Source organism: Desmodus rotundus, chromosome 6, assembly GCF_022682495.2.
Source record: "Desmodus rotundus isolate HL8 chromosome 6, HLdesRot8A.1, whole genome shotgun sequence".
Classification (NCBI taxonomy): domain Eukaryota; kingdom Metazoa; phylum Chordata; class Mammalia; order Chiroptera; family Phyllostomidae; genus Desmodus; species Desmodus rotundus.
This window is the reverse complement of record NC_071392.1, coordinates 107,844,447-107,867,409: the sequence shown is the minus strand read 5'-3', so window position 1 is coordinate 107,867,409 and position 22,963 is coordinate 107,844,447. Positions and strand designations below refer to the sequence as shown.

At 43.0% G+C, this 22,963-nt stretch overlaps 1 protein-coding gene across 1 annotated transcript in view; it reads left to right on the top strand.

Annotated features, from left to right (window-relative positions):
• TOP1 (DNA topoisomerase I) overlaps positions 1 to 22,963 on the top strand; it is a 75,538-nt gene that overhangs the window by 7,871 nt on the left and 44,704 nt on the right. The window contains exon 3 of the mRNA XM_024559818.3: positions 21,995 to 22,097. Within this exon, the coding sequence (XP_024415586.1) occupies positions 21,995 to 22,097 (103 nt within the window). The remainder of the gene's footprint in view (positions 1 to 21,994; positions 22,098 to 22,963) is intronic.

Sequence of the window (22,963 nt, the reverse complement as noted above, 5' to 3'; positions counted from 1 at the left end):
TATTTGGCTAAAATGTCAATAGTACCAAGAAACTTCGCAAATCACTTTTGACACATACAATCAATCACAGCACAAATCTTTTTTTGTGGTTCAGTTGCATTCTTACCTTTCTTGAAATAATAAATCGTAATACGCCAAAAGTGCTGTGTATTTTCTTCTATCTTCAATATTAAAATGGCTGCACAAAGATTTACAGGTGTTGGTAAGTTTTTATTTTAATGCACACTGATATGACAGCTGTCACAATACAATCTAACAGAATTGTTCTGAATGCAGTTGAAGACAACTAAGCACTAGAGCCGTCGTACGGAAAAACCAACAGACTTTTGGCCGACTGAGTATATCTAGGTTCCTGCTTTACTGAGAGCCAGTCTGGGGCAAGGGGGTTATTGCTAAAAGAACTTCTTTCAGCTACACAGAAGGTAGGCTTAGGAATTAAAGAAGTATATTGATGTGGCTAATTTCTCAGCTCTTTAATAGAACTATAGATTTTTCTATAAAGGATACCCAGAGCTTTACCTTTTAGATGCATTTAATAAATGAAGTGCCAAGATCGTTACTTGTGATTTTGTTTTTTAACCACAAAGCTCAGTGTGTCTTGTGTTAGCATGTTTTTTCCAAGGCCACTATTTTACTTCCCCCCAGAACTTTTTTTTTTTTTTAATGCTCACCTGAGGACATGCTTACTGATTTTAGAGGGAGGGAGAGAGGGAAGGATGGGGGGGGAGGGGGAGAGAGAGAGAAACATCAGTCGGCTGCTTCTCCGTGTGCCCAGATGGGACCTAGGCATGTGCCCTGACTGGGAGTTGAACCCACAACATTTTGGCTTATGGGACGATGCTCCAATCAACTGAGCCACACCGACCAGGGTGCCCCTAAAAATTTTTAAACTGAGAAGACTTAAAGCACCTGAATGACCTTAATTTTTCATTTATCCAGATGGTTGCTTAAAGTAACCAACTCAACTACCTGTGAACTAGTAGTTCCTGGGAACAAGGACCCCTTTGATAATAAAGCTTAGGTAGGTATGCGAATATAAGTAGTGAACGCCGGGCCTACGGTTGTGTATGAGTGCATATGAGAGATTGCATGAAAAAGTGCTATCTAGTCAGAAGTTTCAGTAATGACTCCTAAGTCTAGCTAATGTTCATTGCTGAATTGCCTTGCATTTGTTATTTTGGGAGTGCTACTTAAAGAAAATACACCACAGTCAGTTGGGGTGTGTGCACTAAGGTCCATTACATTAAGCCAAATGGATCTTAGTAGAGATCTTACACCATTGATCAAAAGGGTCATCAGAGAAGCATCCCAGCAGAACCGACTTCAGAGTTAATATTCAGTTATAGGTAGGCCCGAGAAATTAACATTGTAGGATAGAAACTATGGAGTAGGGTCTAATTTTAAAGAGTCTTCAAAGGCAGAGTCTTCAAAAGATAATCATCTTAGGAATGTATGGTTCTTAAAGTCTGTGGAAAAAACCTGTGGGACAGTGATTGTTTATTAATGCTACATGGCTTGATTATTTATTAATACTACGTGGCTATGTTGCCCTCAGTATGTGAGTGTCCAAGGTAGGATTGGTCTCAAAAGTCTTAAAAACTTTGGCCTCTTTTGTTTTATATCATTTTTCTCTGATACAGAATGTGAATAGTTTGGAGGGGTGCAGTGGGGGGGTGTGTCTCCCGCATGCCCCAAATCAGGCAGCCATGACATAGTGGAAAGGACTGAGCCTCTGAGTCAAGGGCAAGTTCAACTCCGAGCCTTAGTGCTTTGCCTGTGAAGTAGGTCTAACACGTAGAACCTCACAAGGTTGAAGATTACAGAGCACGCGAGGGTCACTTTAGGAAAGGTAGAGTTTAGGAGAAAATTTGCAGTTCCTTGCCAATCCTTAAAAAAAAACCCCACAAAAACCCTTTCAGAGATTGTTTCATTAGTCTTTTGTACAAAGGGAACTTACTTAATATCTTCAAATTTAGGTATTGTGAAATTTTACCCACAGGGGAAGGTCACTGGGGAGCCTTGAATATGATACTGTTGCCGTGAATCTGAGACAGGCTGGCGCTGGAGGGTGCAGGCTTGCCTTGACTTTGTGGCCGCGTACAGACCACTTTTTACTCACAAGTTAAATTACAGTTTAAGAATCTTTGTCAGTGAATAACTTTCCCCCCTTTGCATTTGGGATGGTGCGATATTTATAGCTTACTTAGGAAGCTAAGAATTTCACATTTCATTGCAAGTAGAAAATTGAAGTTGCCACATTCATTAATTAAGACATTCAGAAAATAAATACCAGTAATGACCAGACACAGGTAAATGAGGGAGACGCATATGGCTCTCTGGACACTTCGAGGTTGGTGTGCCGAAGGTCTGTACAGGCAGGCACTGTCTCCGTTGAGATCTCCGCAGTTTTCTTTGGGACGCAGTGCAGAGGCCCCTGTCATTGCCAGGGTGGATGGGGGAAGGTATCGCACTTGTGGCAGTTCATGCTCCACCAGCAGTGAGAGTGGTATCTCCACGTGTTCCCAATTCTAGGAGGGATTTTTTTCCTTACAAAAATTGGACACTCAGGTTCTTAATCCAAAGATGTTCAAACTCGTAACTGTTCTAGAAAATGTTAGGTGTTTTTTTGTTTGTTTGTTTGTTTTTAGGATATCTGTAAGCTCATTACACCTTTCCACCTATAATAGAATAAAGTTCTGTAAATTTATTTCTCAGTATCTTTTTGTATCAAACCCCCGTGTTGAATGAATTTTAGCATAGTAGTTTTCAGGTTTCCCTGAACAAGTAAATTTGTCAGTGACTAGAAATACAATAGAGAGTGTGAAATCACTGTCTTTGTAAATTTGAGGGACTAATTTGGAGATGAGGCTCAGTACTTAAACTCCTGGGAGACTAACTCTATGAAACAGTCCGAGTGTGTTACTGTTGTTACTCCTTCCTAATTATGCAGTGCCTTGCTAGGGGCAGTACACGGAAGCTGCCTAACTCGGGGGGGGGGGGGGGTCCTAGTACATAGTGGTATTAGAGTGATGTCAGTACTGGGCTTGTGACTGACTGTTAGACCTGCTGCGCCTGTTCTTACAATCAGTGCGTTTTCGCAGGAGTGGGTGCAATGTCAGTAGTTCTTCCTATTTGACATCGGAAATAAAGAAACCAGAGCCTCTTGGGGGAATTGCTCATACCTCAGGATCTGTTTCTTAATTTTTCATGGTTCCAGTAAACCTGGAAGGAAACCAAAGAGGATGAGCACAAATTGACCAGTCTTTGTAACTGCCAGCTTGTTACACTTCCAAACAAGAAGCTCTCCAAGGTTAGGTACCCCAACTCTACGCAGTCCCCCAGGTAGCTCCCTGAGCAGCACAGGAGTCCTGGGCATGTGGAGTGGGATCAGTGGGGGTGGAGCTCATGATAGTTTCATGATGGTATTACTTTTTCCCCCTTAAACATCAGATCGCCTTCTTCCTCCCTTGAAGGCGGCATGATATGAAAGCAGGCACTGCAGCAGAACTTCGCAACCCTTTCCCGATGTTAGCACCACCCAGATCTCAGAATGCCTGGGAAGTGGTCTGTTAGCAGAAGGATGCTTGTGTTCTCTGTGGCAAAACAGATTCTAGTTGGGCAAACAGGAAGTTAAACATTTTCTCCTTAGAGTCCTGAAAATGTTATAAAGCTCCGTTAGGACTGGAGCTACCCTCCAGAATTTAGATGTCAGATAGTGTATGTTGATCTTGTATTTTGGGGGGAAGCAGTTTTGAATTATAATACAATGTGATGAAATGTGTCCATAAGTGACTGAAAACAGTAAAATGCTTGCCTAAGTAAGACCGGAAGAGCACCAAGCGGGACCCACAGCGACGGCGCACGTCTAAGTATGATGCCTGTAGGTGCTGTCGCACAAAAGTGAAGGTACGTTGCTAAGTAGTTTCATTGAAAATGTGACTTTTTTAAAAAAAGGCCTTCTCCAGCAACCTTATTTTCTGGAAATAAAGTTCAGTGTTTATTCTTCTCCCACAACTCTGTGAGCCTGTTCTGTTCTGTTCAGGTGTTTCCAAACCCTGGAAATGACTCTCGGGTTTAAATAAGTACACCCAGTACTTCTCCATTTTACTACCTATTTTTTAGGAAGGCGGTAAGTATCGTAAACTCCTGGAGGGTTAGAAACGTCTCAGAGCCTGTTTTGGTATTGAAGCCATCGTCAGAGATACTGTTTCCTTTCCAGCGAAGTCTGTCTGTGGTCACCACTGACCCCCCCAAGACAGAAGTGATCACTGTTCTCTCACTTTCACTGCCTCCATGTCCCGTTCCAATTTGTCATTGTAGGCTGGAGGAATTTACATGTTTGCTTACTTCACTAGGAAGTGGCACGAGGGCTGTCTCGTCCTATATGGTCAATACAGATGCTTCCGACGAATGTTATGAAATGGGAACCCTCCCTCTCCTAGCTCACCAGCTGATTGAAGATAAAGTGAGAAACATTGAGAGCTTTCCACTAAATTTTCCCTGTTCTCCAGCTGACGTGTAAGAATCACCTGGGAGTGTTTGGTGAAAATACATATTTCTAGTTCTATGCCTCCAAGTTGGTTTTGAAGTGAAATGTACTGAGAAATCTGCATTTTAAAGATATCTTTAACAGTCACAAATGATTCTGATTAATACAAGTGGCCCGTAAGGCCCCTTTCGAGATATTTATCTGGGCTCTAATGTCATAATGGCTAAGATGTGTGTTTGCCTCATTTGATTAAGGTATTCCATTGGTTGAGCTATTAAGCTTAAAGGATTTTTAAAAAAGGATCAGAACAGTGTTTTCCAAAGTATGTTCAGTGAAGCTTGATCCTTACCCCACTCTAAACAAATATCTTCTGTCTTTCAATGAGTATTTACCTAAATAGCGGTGGTAGTTAACTGCCTTGGCAGCTGTTTTAGTGTGTGTCTTGTCAGAATCCTAATCCTTTAACAAGCCATTATTTGATTCTGATGTCATCTTTTAGGAGCCACTGAGTAAAGGCAGCACGAAGTGAGAGGTTGTTTTCATGCTAATATTCTTAGGATGGGTAAGGCCGGGCTTTCCAAGGTCAGAGGAGGCCCTGTCAGCATAGTGTACTGGAATGCTGTGGATCTAATCTTTGAAGGTCACTACCTTTAGATTAAATTGGGGGTCTTTAAGCTGCTGATGACAGTGATTGAAATGGGAGGATTTGAATAGAGCCTTGTTTCTTAAAGTGTGGTTTCCTGATCAGTAACCCATTAGCATTGTCTGAGAACTTGTTGGAAATGCAAACTCCTGAGCCTCACCCAGACCTAGTGGCTCAAATTCTGGGAGCCGGGGCTCAGCCATCTAGGTTTGAACAGCCGAGCGGGTGACCTGACACATACTAATGTTCCAGAATCAGTGGGACAGAGTGAGGTGTGACGTTCACTTTCTCCAGTCGAGCCTCACATTTTTAGGAGGAATGAGAGACAGTTGACAAAGTCCACGTGCTTACCAGTGAAATACAGACTTTGGAGTTAGATAAACGTGGGTTCGGCTCCTGTTAGCTGGCTGGCCTTGAGCAAGTCATAATTCTGATCTTAGTCTTGTCATCTGTAAAAGTAGGGATAACAGCTACCTCGGAGTCATATAAAAGAGCACTTAGTACCTGGTACTACTATTTCCCCAAAGTCAGATAAGTGACACAAGTAAGATAAGTCGACTGATTAAAATAAACTTCTGGTCAGATTCATAGTCATGAAACTTACATGACACCTAAAACTAGGTTTATAGTGATTCGGCCTAAGCAATGTTCCTTGTTTTTTCACAAGCACGATGGCTGGGCCTCAGTAGTTGTCCAGTACTTGTACTTCCTTAAAATTATGAAGCTGGAGTAATTCACAATGGGAGGAGGATCCTCCAGAGCTTAGCACCAGAAAGGCTTCTGAAGAAAATACATGTGTTTAAGCATAGTCTTGCTGCACAGCGGGTCGCCCAGAGACTGTCCCATGCGTTTCATTTCCAGCACAGTCCGTAGCGGACGACCGAGGGTGTGCAGCCTGCAGCGCTCGTGCCGCATGCAGCCCAACACAAAATCATAAATTTACTTAAAACCTTTCTTTCACTCATCGGTTTTCGTTAGTCTTTGTGTATTTAATATGTGGCCCAAGACAACTCTTCTTCTTCCAGTGTGGCCCAGAGACCCCAGAACCCTGCCAGACAATGAAGGCCCAGTGATTGAATTGGTAGTAACAGGGTGTGTGAAGCAAGACATCAGCACACCTGACACCTTCATGGCCAGACAGGTTGTGGACTTAGGGGCATTTTGAGGCCTGGGCCAAGCTGTGGATTCCCATGTAGCGTAGGCAGAGGGTTTGTGCTCATTTTCACTACTTCACAGGCATTACAGGCTCACTTAATAGAAGCAAAGGAGCACAAGCCAGCAGGAATGGGCTTGTCCCAGTTGAGCTGGCCTGAGAAAAGTACATTTTTCAGGTTAGGCAAGTCTTTTTTCCCCTTCGAGTTCTGCGTCCTGGGAAGGAGAAGCATTTCAGTGCAGGGACACCCTTGTGACATCACTGCAGAGGTATACGAAATGCAAAGGCACCTCGTAAGGCTCTTATACTGGTTAATTACTTCTGGGGGGAAATAGTAAAAAATTCCAACTTTGTCTTATATTAGAGAACAAAGGTGAGTTAGTAAAACGGGATTTGTTTGCCATACTTCTGGAGCTTAAACCAATCAGTCTATCTGGGTTTGACTTCCGCGCGGTGGACTGAGACCGTCATTGAAATGTTCTCTGGGCAGCGCTCCTTGCGGCTCTGATTCTGCAGGGACTCTGTGCGGCAGTGGCCTGCTTTTGAGATGGCCACTTTAATCAGGCAGACTTTTCTTTAAAATTAAGGTTTTTGGGGTGACATTGGCTACATGTGGTTAGTGGCTGCCATACTGGACAGCATAGCTCTAGATAAAATTTAGGTAGGAGCAAAGAGATTCAGGCTTAGATTTGCATGGAATGTGGGTGGCTGGGGCTCTTGGAATTAAAAAATTCAAAACAGGTGTAAATTTGGTGTGTTTTGAGTTTAAGTCAGTCTGCCTTCGGTATGCGTGCATTGCCTTAACCCGGGGGACATTCTAAGAGGACTTCCAACTGGTGAGTGAGGTCATGTTTACCAAAGCGGTTGCAAGCTCAGACAGTTCATGGTTAAAAATGAACTGACCCCTTTAGTGCTACACAAGGTGAGCATTTAAGGCCCTTCGGATTGAATAAATTCTCATTTTAACTCTATGAGGTAGGTCATGTCTATTTTGTGGGTGACAAAACAGATTCACTTATATTTACATGCACCTTTAGCCTTTAAAATGGTTGATGTTAGCCTACAACTTCATTTGAAATTACAAGTTTTTAACATGTTGCTATAGGAAGAAGTTAAATATGTATTTGTTAAATTGTAATCGAAGGTTGTACAGGTAAGCGGACCGCACTCAAGGTCAACTCAGCCAAGGCGTTGCTGACAGTAAAAGCAGGGCAGACCTCTGCTTTTATACCCAAGGTTCCGTGGGGGGTCTTCCTCTCATTTGCACGCTCATGCTGAGTGTTAGGCTGCGTCTTACTTACAAGTGATCTGGCGCGCAGTTAGCTACACATAGTGGTCTGCAGGAACAAAATGAGGTGGTATCCTTGGCCACTGTGAGGACCACTGACATAGTGGACATATGAGGTCTCAGCACCTTGAGTGAATTGCTTAAATATCGGGAACAGATTCAGCTTCCTCCAGCTTTAGCTTCAGATTATGATTGGTTATTTTGAGGGTTGGTAGAAGAAACGGAATAGGGGTGAAATAGCCGATAGTTTGAACATTTACTGTCTCCACTTTTATCTTTGAAGAAACTGAGGCTCAAGGCTGTGTGGTATGTAAGTAACCCGCAGAGCTGCGAGGCCGATCCAGTTCTTAAGTGGGGCGTAAAACAAGGGAAAGGGGGGTCTCGGTGACTCAGTCGCTTCCTGGCATTCTGGGCTGTAGTGGAGCTGCTACTCATGCAGTGACAGACAACAGCTCTCGTTTCGTAGAGCACTTGGTGTATTTACCGTGGATTCTGACCCGACGACTGTCAGTGACTAGCAGGCTCTGCTGCTCTTTAATGGGTGACCCTTTCCCTCTTAAGGGAAGCTCGCCTGCCCGCCGTGCAAAGACTGCTGAATAATTAATTTTTTTAACAGTTCAGCTTGTGCTTAGAGCCAGTTATTCTAGAAATCAGTAAAACTTCCCTTTATCTAAGTACTCCAGAAAAAGGATCTTTTTGTTAACCAAGGATTAACTAGAACCAACCCCACCTCCCCCACTTCAGAAGGATCTCCGAGGTCTGCATATTTACTGAGGAATTTCTTTGGAGGTGGTTCACAGTAAGTGAACAAGTGTGATGTTGTTTCCACTTTAAGGGGGATAAATAACAAACCTAACTAGCTTGCTGCTTAAGAAGCAGAATTAGTAGTGGGCTCGGCCTTGGCCTCCCCTTCAGAATTCTCATTCATGTGACTTACTTTGTCCAGTGTTGCCGAGCAGGAGTAGAGTTTTAACCTTGCAGGTAAAGCAGGGGGGATGTTTTCACTCACACTGAGCTGAGAAGGGCACCTCTGTCTACAGGGTGTGGGGGATAGTTTCTAGTCACTACTAGCTAGTGGGGCGTTCCGTAAACAGTGCCATCTTTTGTACAGCCCATGAACTAAGAATGGTTTTCGTGGTTTTTACTGGTTGGGGGAAAAATAAAGAAAGAATACTATTTGAATATACCTGAAACTAATATAATGTTAATATGTCAATTATGCCTCAGTTTTTAAAAAAGAATATTATTTCACGATAGAGGACAGTTCCATGGAATTCAGATTCCAGTGCCCATAGATCAAGTGGGGTGGAACGCAGCCGTGCTCATTCATTTCCACGAAGCCTGGGGCCACCGTGGTGCCCCACCGGCAGAGTGGAGAGCCTGTGGTGGAGTTCGGATGGGCCGCAGAGCCTGAGCTGTGGACTGCCTGTCCCTGTACAGCAGACTCTGCTGGCCCTTGGAACGGTTGGTAGTGCCATTGCTTACCTGCCTGGCGGTGCTTGCGTGCATCACGGGAAGCTCACAGGACCCCTCGTGTTGCCCGGTAGCCTGTAGCTCCCAAAAGAATCCATAGGCCAAGTGTCACAGTTTACTGTGGGCTCGCAGCTTCATTAAGCCTGAATCCATCTTTTTTCTAGTCATTTTCCCAACTGAGTTCCACTAGCAGGGCTCGTGTTCACGGTTTCTCTCTAAGCGTGTCTGCCCTCTGATGCCCGAACAACACACACAGTTTCTCCTCTAGGGAGCCTGACTACCCTATTCCTTGGCTCAGCTGGGGTGGCTGTGTCACCCACCCCTCATGTGGCTCTTGATTCTCTTAAATAGGGGCTGTGAGAGCAGCAGGTGAAAATAGCCTCTTTTTCTCAAGAGTCTCAGCTGCAAATTAAAGATAAAATCCTCAAACTGACTCAGCACCTTGTGCCTGCCTTTTACAGAACAGAGAGAGAGAATTGAACTAGAAACATTAAAATAAAACCAGTAGCACATTTATTATTGCAGGTGGCTGGTGTTTGATGTTACTTATTGGTCAAAGGACCAAGAAACAACCAGGCAGGTTTTTTCAGAATGCGAGTCTGGACCATGTGGACCCCAGTGACCTGGGGAGCTTGTAGGAAAACACACGCATCTGGTGAGTCCCGGGTCTGGTACACAGAAATGTTTGAGAACCACTGCTCTTGAGCATTAAACATTTTTCTTTTTACCTTAATCCATTTGAACTAAAACAGTTTTTAAAGGCCATAGGATTCTTGTGATTGTGAGTGTAAAGGGCCTAGAAGAGGTCATTTTATAGATTAGAAAACTGAGACCAGAGCAAAGAAACGAATAACCTAGGGTCTCATCAGGACATTACATAAAAGACTCGGAGTTGCTCTGAGGATGTTGTCTTCTTACTGTTAGAAAGTGGAATTGACTTCTGAAACACGTCATTCAGTTCTCGGCAAAATTATGTAACAGGGAGCAGCTTGTTCTGACCTCTGATTGTGTCTAGAAACTTCAGCTCAGAAGACCTTATAGTTAATTATGTTTCTGAAGACAGTTTGGTGGTCCCATCACTTGCATCTGAATTTTTAAAAAACAAAAGTTAATAGGTCCCCGGGAATAAGAAGCAAAGGAGGAAAGGAAGATGCACTTGAATTTAAGGAGAATAATGGAAGGAGTGGGATGGGAGAAAAAAGGTGGTAAAGTAAGTTAAAATGCGGTACACAGACCCAAAGGGGCTAAAAGGAAAGATCAAGGCAATTGCAGTGTTGTAAAAGTATAAAAGGAGCCAAGAGATTGAAATGTGGGAGTGGACTGGAAGAGAAAACGCCCTCTGACCGTTTAACCAGCCATTTAGCCCCTTTTTGTGTGGGGGGTTGAGGCCTAAAGCAAACCAGTTGACTGCTTCACGTTGGGTCTTGCAGGGCAAGGCCCTCGGGACTGCATCTGGCACTGTCTCAGAGTTGCAGATGTTGAAGAACCAAGGTAGGTTAAGTGTTTTTAAGGCAGTTTGTGGCATTTCTTCTGTATATGTAGACACTGGGGAATGTAACAGGTTTGAGAAATTTGAAGTTGTCCTGCAGAGCTGATAAAAACAAAATTGAGCATGCTGGGCATGTGTTTGAGAACTCTGGATCCCTGTAATACTGCAGTGTACTTCTGAGTTTCTGGTGTGGAAATTTTACCAAGCATTGAACTTGGGGGAGAAAGACTGAGGCACTTTGCAAAATAATTGGGAACATTTATGTGCTTAAGTTTGGCCCTTTCTTTGACTTTATAAGTTCTTATGAAGGTCTTTTCTAACTGTAACAGTAAGTCTAATTCTGGTGCTTAATGGGGCCGAGTCCAAGAAAACTTGGGCAGTTATGGCAGACCCCTTTTCCCTCTCTTTTCCAAGGTACTCGTTGGACAGCTGCTGCTGAAGGGGTGAGCGTCAGTGCTTACTGTGGAACCTCATGAGGGCACAGGCCTGGCACTCAGCAAATATTTGAATGAATGTTGTGAACCCCAACTTCCTTAAGGAGAGAAAAAATATTTATAGTTCCAGTTGTCATCTTCTCGACTAGAGGCTTTTGTTTTGTTTTGTTAGCTTGAGAGTGCTGGGTCCCTAAAGGGTGAAGCCCATTGGTTACGGTAATGAGCAAGTCGGTCCAGGACAGAAGGTCTTGCTGATGTACGTACAGCACAAGTTTGGGAGAACATGATCATTTGGACTTTGAAAATTAGATAGGTTACTAGTTCTTTCTCTCATTCTTGAGTTTTAAGATTTTTGTTTGTTTGTTTAAGAGCTGAGTTCTCCCAGCATTTTTCTTTTAAATTCTGAAGCTCTTTGAGCTCCTAGCCAAAACTGCTTCTGTCTTGCTTCTGGAAATGTTCTCATTGAAAATCGCTGTAAAATAGTGATAAGGGGTCTTACTCGACTGCGGGTTACACATTAAAGCCAGCCACCATAAAGAGGGATCTCAGAGAGGGTTTCCTGGGTTCAACATGGACCAACACTGGTGAAGTCAGTTTAGACAGCTGTATAGGGGGAGAGGGAAGGGTAGAATTCTTTCACCTCCTCAACCCATCCCGCCTCCAATTAAGGGCTTTTAGGCTTCTTGGCTGCTTTTAGTTCAGCATTAAGTTCCTGGGGAGATCTGCACACCCCTGACACTGACCACACTCCGGGTGCCAGTCTTTATCACCGAGACCAGCTTGCTCTCTGTCCCGGACAGAAACAGTCTTCTCCTAAGTGTGCAGTGTTGAGCAGCAATGGTGATTTTGTTTAAACTCCAGCTTCTGGGGATGTGTTATCTGAGGGTTTGGGGGTCGGGGAGGAGGAGGAGATGCAAGTATTTGTCGCAGGAGAAGTGATTTAATAATGAGCAGGTATTATCTTCTTTACAACATTAATTCCTTTACCCAGTATTTTCACCCACGTGGTCCCACTGTTCACTTTCCTAACGCAGTGGTTGTGTATTTGTGGGTCAGAGATCAGCAGGATTTAACCTCTGACAGAGTCCCATTGAGGGCCTCTTTGAGAGAGGCGGCTGAGGTTGAATCATTCTATCCCCGTCCCCCACACACGACTTGATGCCTGTCTTTGGGGGAGGAGCCCAGCCTGGCTGCTTTCAATCTCAAAACCTGTGGACAAGAATCAGTGTGGCCAGGTCTGGCTCAAAACAGGGCAGAGAGCCCCTCCTTGACCCCCAGAAAAGTCTTTCTCTCGCAGCCTTTGTTTGTAAGAAAGCAAAGGACTTCTCTTGCTCTGATCTGATTGCCCCTAAACATTTAGAAGAATGGTGGAGTGGCAGAATACCTTAAGATGATAGAATAGTTGATAAAATGATCAGTGATCTTTGTCATTCCTTAGCCTTTTGCTCTCTTTAAGAAAGTATAAATGTTTATACTTTGGTTGAATTGTGATTGCATTAGAGACCCTGGCTGGAATCGGTTTGGCAACATTGTTAGCCACCTACTGATTGCAGCTAAACTAATGGAAGTGTTTCTCTACCTGGGGAGTGTAAACTGGTGTGGTGCTCCCCTAAAAACCTGTGGGTGTGTTAGGCTTCTGGGTGTAGGATTGTTAGAGCAGGCTAAAGGTTTCTTGTACTCTGTTGTGGGCTCCTCGGGCAGGGCGAATCGGCGTGGTTGCTGCCTTAAATGCATGCATATAACCTGACCTCCACGTTATCTGGAGCGTTTGGGCTGGCTCGATTTGGCCCCGTGTAAATTAACCGTGAAGAGGGTTCAGTAATAACCGCACTTAATCGACAGTTGTCAACATGTTTGTCATTTTGTGGAGATCAGTAAGGAATTGTACAGCCATACACAAAGAATTTGACTTTTGAAGTCAAATTCTTTAAAGTCACTTAAATATTGTGAACTCATTTCGTCATCTGTAAGAGAGGTCACAATTATCAAATCAATGACTAGCGATTAGAAGATTAATCATGACCTATGCTGCCTTCTTATAGACCCAGTAGCTAAGTGACTTTTACCCAAGGTCATACAGTAAGTGGTAAAACGAGGATTCGAATCAGATGTTTTTCACTCCGTTGAACCAGTAGGCTTCCTTCAGAAGTCCCTTCTAGTGTTCTGTGCCACTCTGTGATGTCTGATCGGTGTGAGAGTTCACCTGTAATTTTTGTGCTAAACCACATCATTCTTGAACATACTTAACGAAGTGTTTTATGAACTTGACTTCCTTTATTTATTATGTGTCTGGTTCCCCTGTAGGGAATGAACTCTTCATCTTATGCCTGATTTGACGCTGAGTTTGGTGGCTACTTGAGGCCGAATGTGCGCCTGGTCCCCAAACCTGCAGCTTCACTGTCATACTGGGATTATGCCAGCTTTCGGGGACTTTGTAACAGTTGGATCAGATTTTACTGGACTTACTTGATACTGAAGTTTCTTATTCCTAGGTGTTTTATGTCTCTTCTCTCGAAGCAGAGGATTGGACTCCAAACTACAAGAAGCATGAGTTTATTTGTTTTTTTAAGGAACTGCTTTGGAGATACATGCCTTTAAAGAGGCAAATACAATATGACTCCTGGATTTCATTTTTTAATATGCTGCTGACAAAAATCAACTCGACCATTTCCTAGCTGGCAGGAAGTAGATCTCACTTAATTTTGCTCAATCATGACAAGATCAAGTTTTCAGCAACAGTAGTAATAATAGATAGTTGATTTTTATGGCTCATGTGCCAAGAATGCCTTTCTCCTTCCTCTGCTTCGCCGACTCCCTCCTCACCTCTAGTAAGATGTAGCTCAAACACTGCCTCCTCCAGGGAGCTGGTGTTGGCCACTCACTGCCCTCTTAGATCCAGGCTCTTTATTTTTTGTTCTCTGGTGGAATCAAGCTGTTTTCCCTCATTACATTTCACTTGGAAACAAAGGAAGCAGTTAATCCAGATTATTATTATTTTTTTTACTCTTAAAGACTTTTCTTCAAGCTGCCCATAAATTAAGTAACCCTGCTGCCTTACTACCCTTACTGAGAAATAGCAGGGCAGGAATTCTGCCCTCTGGTAAGAGGTGGAGGTAATGACACCCACATGTTTCACGTACAGACATTCGGGAGAATGTCTGTTACTTCCATAAGAAGTTTTCCATAGTTTCTAAATATAGGAGCATCAAGATACAATAAAAACACTGTTACTTTAATGTCAGTCATTTGACCTTTGAGATTTTGGGGGTAGGAAAGGAATTTTAATTCACTCCAGCAAGTCTAAAATTAAAGAAAGATTTCTTCTTCTGACTTAACTTCTCTGCTTTATGTATACATAAACCAGCTTAAATGTTCTGCCTTTGGAAGTGTATCTTCAGCTTAAATGCCTAGATGTGAATCGCTGGGTCAAAAAGAGAGTAATTTACATTAGTTTTTTTAGATGCTGTTAAACTCCCCCTCCGTGGGGATTATGTGAACTACATGCGCCTCCTCAGAGATGTTAAGAGGCAAAAATGTGTCACAGACTTGATGCGATGGGTACCGCCCGGAGAGCTGTGAAGAGCGCACTGCCTTGCGCAGAGCAGCCGCTCAGTAAGGAGTGGCTCTTAGCGTTGTCTTTGGTGGAAGGGGGATGACATTTCCTGACCGTTCGAGCGGTGAGAAAATGGAATGGGACGGTGTTTGTTCAGGACTCCAGCGTGGCTCTGGCACCCGCCCACGTGAGGGCCCTTTTTCTCTCGGTGCCGTAATTACGACCTTGTGGGGTTGTAAATTCCTTAAGGGCCGAATCAGTGTCTCATAACTCTTTAAGAGGGTGCTTTGGATTTAAGAATATATTTTAAATGTTTGTAAACTGAATGAGACCTCCGAGTATAATTCTGAATCCAGTAGTAAAAGGGCTCCTTTTCTTGCTCGTGTTAGCCATCACGTCCTTGCATAGTGCCAGCCAGCTACTGTTCCGACAGGGAGGCAAGGCACTGGTACTTCTCCTCTTTTATCATTCGGAAGTCTCTTTTCTTAAAATCCTCTGATCCTCAAGGAACACTTCAGATAACAGTAACAGAAGATGTTGATTGCTATGCTGCCTGTTTATTTACTTATCTGTCCTATGGAGTAACTTCAGTTAAGTTAGAATGGAAGGAATTTGTTGTTACCTGTCTCTGTCTTCTCAAAGCTGCCTTATTCCTCTCCCATGTCTTCATCTCAAATATTTTAATCCTAGGGTTTGAAACAGTTGTTACCAGTCAGTTAAGAGGTGACCTGAATTCACAATGAATGAGGTTTTATGGTGATTTAATATGTAGTGATTTGCATCTTTCACTTCTAAATGTCACTCAAGTTCAATACAGTTCTTTTTGGATTTAACCAATACTTGAAGTGGCAAGATTCTTTCTCCAAAACATTTTAACAGTACCTATTGTTAGATGAATTCCAGTTCGGGGGAAGGGTATGTACTAAAAGTAATCTTCAAAGCCATTAGTAAGCTATCTACATTTCCACCGTGAGGGATATAGATCAATATGCCTTTATTGGCTTTGCTTTATCACTTACTGGGTTCTTTTCTGACCCACATCTTTAGTCAAGTGTTACCTGAAATACAGTATGGCTTCAGTTAGTGTCATCATTTCACCAGTCTTGCCTTCTCCCCACCTTTGTCTGCACAGCTTTCCTGTCTTCAAAGCCACTTGGTTCTCCTAGTCGGGGGACCCAAAGTCTTTGAGTCTTTGGCTCCCCTCCTGTGTTTATTTATTACACACAGCCCGTGAGTCCTGGAGCTGAGTTACAGTTCCACTTGCCTCAGTGAGCTTTAACGTTTCCTCCTTTCTTCGCGGACCTGCTGCTGTCGCCTGTTTCCGGACTGCTTGTCCCAGACGGGCTGGTTACACTGCCTTTGCCTTTCTGTCCACTCTGTCCTCCGTTCACCTTCCTTAAGGATGGCTTTTATGCTGTTCCTTTTCTGCTCAAAATGGCTCCCTGTTATCCTTACAGCAGGACACCCTGTCTCTTCGCTCAATTTTATCTCTTACTGCTCCTTAGCACAAACACTCTCTCGGGTTCGACTAGTCCTCTCCTTGTTGTTCCCTTATATAATAAGAAAAAATAAGGGATTGGAAGGGAAGAAGCTGAAACTTTTTTTAATGAAAAGTTTCAAGCATTTGAGGCCTATGCAGAAGGTACCCAGCCATGTAATATGAAAAAAGACATTTACTGAGGAAGATACAAGAAACATTGTACATAGGACAACGATGCCTCAATCCCCTTCAAAGTAGGCACTTTGGGACAGTTCTCCCAATCACCATCAGCTGCCCCATCGTATTTTCCTGAATCTCATCGACAGTCTCATCTCCACCCTTTCAAAGGTGATTTTAGTTTGGGAAAAGCACCAAATCTAGGCTGTAGTGTGGCTGAGTCACCTGGGTAATTTGATGTTTTCCAAAAAACTCAGCATGAGATGTGATGCATGAGCGGGTGTGTTGTTGTGATGATGCTGCCAGTCACCAGTTGTCCACAGCCGCGGCCTTCTGAATCATCCAACTAGTTTCCGCAGAGGAACGTTTAAGCTTAACACAAAATCTGATGCAGATCCGTTGCTCTGTTCACTCAGTCATTTTCAGCGTGATGGCCACACAGTCCACATGCTCACTCAAAGGCGTCTACACCCCCACTGACTAGTACAGTGAAGTCGTCATCGTTCGTGCAGGCACATTCCAGTCCACTCTCCTGGGATGCCAGGTTATATCGATGTTGCGCAAACGGTTCTCATTGTATTAACAATGGCTGGACTTTTCCCAGACAGACCTCATGTACAGCAGTAGAGGGAGTAGTATAATGAGTTGAATGCCTATGTACCTACCATATCTGTCCACTTCAGTAACTCTCAACCTTTTGCCAGTCTTGTTTTACCCATCTCCATATCTCTCCCCCACTCCTTTTTTTATTTTTTAATTCTCCAAGGACATTTTTTCATTACTTTTAGAGAAAGAGGAAAGAAGGAAAGGAGGGAGGGGGGGGGGCAAGAAGCAGGCATGTTGATGTGAGAGAGAAACATGAGTTGGTTGCCTGTTGTATGCTCCCAATAGGGGATCGAACCCACACCCTTTTTGGTGTACTGGGGGACAACGCTCTGACCAACCAAGCCAAAGCGGCCAAGGCTCCCCGACTTGTTTTTTCACTTGAGGGTGTTCTAAAGCAAATTCCAGGAATCATTTACCTGAAAGTAGTTCATATACATCTTCAAAGATTATTTATGTCAGCTTACTGGTGCAGATCATCTTTACAGTTTCCCTGTCAGCTGATAATCTCATTTGTTTACACATAAAATTTCTCTTTAATTTATTGATTTTAGAGAGAAAGAAAGAGAAAGAAACATTGATTTGTTGTTCCACTTATTCCGTGCATTCATTGATTGATTCTCGTGTCTGACAACCTTGGTGTATCAGGATGACCCTATACCCATTGAGGTACCCAGCCAAGGGTACCTCACTTACACACTTTTGGTGTTCCGGAGGCACTCCATTCTGTGTTGCCTCCCCTCTCATTTATCCTGAGACGGCCCTGCCTGACATGTGGAGCTGTACCAAAGCCTTTCAGATAATTGAAGTTATTATCTGGTATCTGGCATAGCACATATATCACAGTTTGAACATGTAATAGACATGTAATAACTTCTTTTAAAATTAGGGATGCTTGGGGTTTAGCTCTTTGACCTAGGTCTTATTGTATCAGTGGATTATTTATAGCCTTAAGTTTCTTATTATGCACTTTGATTTTGCACTTTTAGATCAGCAGTTGCTTTAAAAGACTTGAGATCTGGCTTTAAAATCAGTTTTGAAGTTTTGTGCATTTAAAAAGACAGTGTTATTGGCAGACTGGCTGTCTGAAACCTACCTGGAATTACTTTCAATTTATCTTTTACTTAGTTTTGTTATTCTTTAAATTTAGTGCTTTTTAGTGAATTAAACTACTGTTTTCCTTGTGTACACCAATACTTGTCAAAGTAAATTCTTAAAGCATGGTAATAAAAAATTAACTTTATTATTTTTATTCCAAAAGTGATTCACATGGGAAAAAGATGGTAAAAGAAGACGAAATAAATACACAAGAAGTCAAGTTGCTCATAAAATCACCACCCAAAGATAACTACTTTTAACATTTTGGTTTCTGTCTCTAGTTTCTTTTGTACTTGTTTGTTTTTGTGTTTGTTGAATTATACACAAGAGTAATTAAAAAAAAATGTCCCTGCAATGCTCTTGGGCCACAGTAACAGATCATAATGTTCTGTTTCTTGTTTGTCAAATATGGCCTGTAAACAACGTAGAAAAACACAGACTTCATTCCAGGTTGTACTGCTGGCGGCATATTTTGTCATTATGATTTTAACCACAACTGCTCAGTTTAGAGGAGAAGTAATTGGAGGGTTTTATTACTGTGAAGTAATCGGGGGCCACCAACTTTGTACATTAAATTTATTCAGCATTTTAAAGTTTTAGACTTGAGACTTCTAGAAGTTGGACTCTCTGCGTCTTCGTGCAAGATTGGGTTCAAGTTCTCCTTCTGATGCCATATGATTTTATTTGCCCCATCTCTGTGGGATGAGAAATTCTTACAGGTAGGGGTATGGCCATGTAAATTTCTGTTCCCATAGGGTTTGGCACAGAAGAGATGATTTTAGTGGCTCTGCCACATTTTGTGAGGAATGGGATGAACACACACGTGGCCTATATACATCATGATTAGTTATCTATTCCTATGAAACATGTTACTTCGAAATGTAGCGGCTTCAAACAACAAACACTTGTTTTCTCACAGTTTCTGTGAGCCGGGAATCCAGGAGCAGCTTAGCTGGGTGGTTTCAGCTCAGGGTCTTTGTGAGGTTGCAGTTACAGGAAGGCCCGAGACTGGGGGACCTACTCCACGATGGCTCACCCCATGCTGTTGTCAGTAAGTTTCAGTTCCCTGCCACATGGCTTCTCCACAGGGCTGCTCAAGTTCCTGCGAGTGTGGCAGGTGGCCTCCCGCAGAGCAAGGAGAAACATCCAGTGCCTTCCGTGACCTGGAGCCAGCCGTTACACACCAACATTTGCACTGGTTTTTAGGAGTGAGTCTCTAAGTCCAGTCCATATTCAAGAAGGAAATTAGGCCATGTCTCTTGAAAGGAGTAGTATCAAAGACTCTGTTGGACAAATTTTAAAATCACCACGCATGCGTTGCACACAGAAACTTCAACTGATGAATGTTCAAGTTCGAGATGACCTGATCCCATTGAACCTCATTCTTAACAGGCCCTCACTGAATTCTAATACGCCGTAAAATTTTGAGTTTCACTGACTTAAATAAGTGGAGAAAGATAACTGTGTTCATGGATTAAAAGAAATGAGAATGTTTCCAAATTGTCCTCTAAACACAATACCCAGCTGGCCTTTTTTCTTTTTTTTTTTTCCTCTTTTCTTTTCCTTCCTTTTCCTTTTCCTTTTCCCTTTCCTCCCTCCCTGCTCCCCTCCCTCCCTCCCTTCCTTCCTTCTAAAGAGAAATTAACAAGCAATCTAAAACTTATAGAAATTCAGCAGACATAGAATAGGCAAAACTATTTTGAAAAAGAATAAAGCTAATTGGTTTGGCCAAGAAGTTCATTTGGTTTTTTCTGTATGACGGCTCTGGTAGCCCTTAGTTGTCTCTAATTTCATTGCCAACAGTTTTGTTAGATTGTGTTGTGACAGCTGTCACACCAGCGTGCGTTTTAAAAAAACGTATCAAAATTGGTGAATTTTTGTGCAGCCATTTTAATATTGAAGATGGAAAAAATAAGCGACATTTTTGGCGTATTATGCTTTATTACTTCAAGAAACGTAAAAATGCAACAAACGCAAAGAAGATTTATGCAGTATATGGGGAAGGTGTTATGACTGATCAAACATATCAGAAGTGGTTTGTGAAGCTTCGTGATGCTATTGACATTTTGACCAAGTAATTCTTTACTGTGGGGCTGTCTTATGCATTGGGAGATGTTTAGCAGCACCTCTGGCCTCTCTACCCACTAGAAGCCAATAGTGGGGGATAGCTGACCTACTCACAGTATCCAAATCAATAAACTTATTGGTGATAATGAAAAATGTGTCTTTTATTTTACGGAAAAAACCACGTGGACTTTTGTGCCAACCCAGTACTTAATATTATCTGATTTCAAGACTTGCTATCAAAAAGAACCTCACTGTGAAGCTTTGGTGGTCAAATTGTGTCCGTGGAAGGACAGAATAGAGTTCAGAGAGAGACCTATGACTAGATGGTCATTTCATTTTCAATGCAGAGGTCAAAGCAATTCAGTTGGAAAGGGCTCTCTTTCAGAAACCGGTGATAGAACAGCTGGATATCTTTATAGATTTAAAAATGTGCCCCGTCCCTTACCTCTGTAAAACTCCTGGGAAAAAAGATATTCACAATACATACATCTAACAAAACTAGTGTAATCCAGAATGTGTAAAGAACTCTTATAATTCAGTAATAACAAGACAAACATTTTTAAGCTGAGGGAAAGATTTGAGGAAATACTACATCAAAGAAGATATGAGTGGCCCATAAACACAGCAAAAGATACTCATTTAGTTAGGAAATTTGCATTAAAACCACGGTGAGAGAACCACTGCACACCTGCTAGGATGGTGCAAGTTCAAGGGTGGTAATACCTGGTGTCAGTGGGAATCTGTAGCGTTTGGAACTCTAATGCGTTGTTGGTAGGAATGTATGATGGCAGAGCCCTTTTGGAATGCAGTTTGGCAGTTGCCCATAAAGTTAAACATACACTTGACCCAGTAATGTCTGCACTGTACATACCCCAGAGAAATGAAAACATGTCTGTAGAAAGATTTGTGTATGAGTGTTCATAGTAGGTTTATTCAGAATAACCCGAGCCTGGAAACAGCTCCCATGTCCACCAACTGGAGAATGGATAAATAAATTGCAGTACATCCGTATAGCGAAGTGCCACTCAGCAGTAAACCCTGACCAACTGCTGATAGATCCGGCAGCATAAATGAGTGCCAAAAATACTGTGTTGGGTGAAAGAAGTCAGACACAAAGGAGGGAATCCCGTGTGGTTTCCTTTATGTGAAACTGTAGTGATCCAGACGGATGGGCTTCATCACACGCTGCCAGAGCAGTGGTGCACGTCTGGTTAGGGGCGGAAGATGGCGATAGGTTGGGAACGGGCAGAGGGGAACTTTCTGGGGTGATGGTATTGCTCTAAATCTGAATTTTTTAAAAAATTTACTCTCTTGAGAGAGAGGGGGAGAGGCATTGATTTGTTCCATGTATCTGCTCATTCATCGCTCGCATCTTTGAGTGAGCCCTGCCTGGGAATCCCACCCGCACCACGAGCCTTGGTGCACAAGAGTGATGCTCTGACTAGCTGAGCTCCCTGGCCAGGCCTCGTTCTACATCTTGATTGTGGTGGGTATTCTACCTGGGCATATTTTTGTTAGAGTTATATCACACTGTCTTTGAAATGTGCATATTTTACTATGTAGAAACTGTATACTTCATTAAAGTTGACGTAGAACACTTCTCTTGAGGTTTGGATTTTCCAGACATTACACTGGTAACCGTCTAATCTTGAGAGTCAGTGTTCAGGTTTACTCCTTTGTATCATTTATAGCTGAGTCTTAATAATACCAGACCTAGCAGGCAAATGCCAAACCGTTCCTTCCTTTTATTGTAGAGTTGTCTCCCCTTCCTGCCTGCACGTTTGTAACATGTCTTAGTTTTAGGGGCCCGGTAATGGGCTGCCTTGTCTGGACTGCTTTGGATATCTTTCCTTCCACTGGAATCTCCCAGGAAAGATTTCGCAAAGCGGTCCAGACAAGGCAGCCCATTACCCTGCCCCTAAAACCAAGACATGTATTACAGATGCCATTTGAATCCTGTCACTGTGCTTCTTGACCAGCTTGTCAAGGTAGGTGGGCAGGAGACACCTCTCACTCCTCTTAACTGACTCATCTCTTATGGTTGCAGATTCTCATAAACACAAAGATAAACACAAAGATCGGGAACACCGGCACAAAGAGCACAAGAAGGACAAGGAGAAGGACCGAGAAAAGTCCAAGCATAGCAACAGGTAAGGGTTGAACCAGCAGCCCCTTCCGTCCGCAGTGGGTTGACTGGCTTGGCTCACCTAGAATAGGCCTTGACTTGAGCCCCAGGTGAACAGCTGGAGAGCAGAGTGAGCAGAGGCTGTATTTGATTCCAGTGACTGACGGGATGGCCTCACCGGCGACGCCATTGTGCACATCAGGATGTGTGACATGGGTGTGGTGAATTCTCTCTCAGTATACACCTCGTTAAAGTGTCATTTTTAAGTAAGCCAGCTGTGGATTCCTGATAATATGATGGCCTTCAATCAAGTGGTCAGGGAGCTTGCCCTGACCAAAGGTGACGACTGGAGACATGGTAGACTTTTTTCCTCCTTCTGTACTTTTCCTCCTGGAGAGGGCATTCCTGGCTTTCATCAGGTTACGGGGGCTCAGCTCTCACACAAACCAGTGACCGCCAGTATGTATGGATGAAACTCGGTGGTGCTGCCCTCTGGGACGCAAGCCTCAGAAAGATGTTTTCTTGTTCATTTTGCTGCTCCCTCCCTCCCCCTCCACACACATTTGTGTGTGTGTGTGTGTGTGTGTGAGTGAGGGGGCAGGTGGTTAAGTCCAAAGGTGTGTAAGGTATCTTTGCATATAGTACTGCTTATTGAAAATGAGGACTAATGCTTCTGTTGTGAGTAAAGGCAGTTGGTGAGGAAGCTGTATTCCTATAGTGGCCTAAGTTTTGTTGGAAAGGAATTTACCTAGAGATCAATCAATTATTAGAACAAGTGGCTCCAGCCTGGGTTCTCTTAGAACTGCACTTGACTCTTGGGTTTGAACTGCACTGGTTCACTTGTGTGCAGATTTTTTTCAATAAATACTGTAAATGTGTTTTCTTTATAAC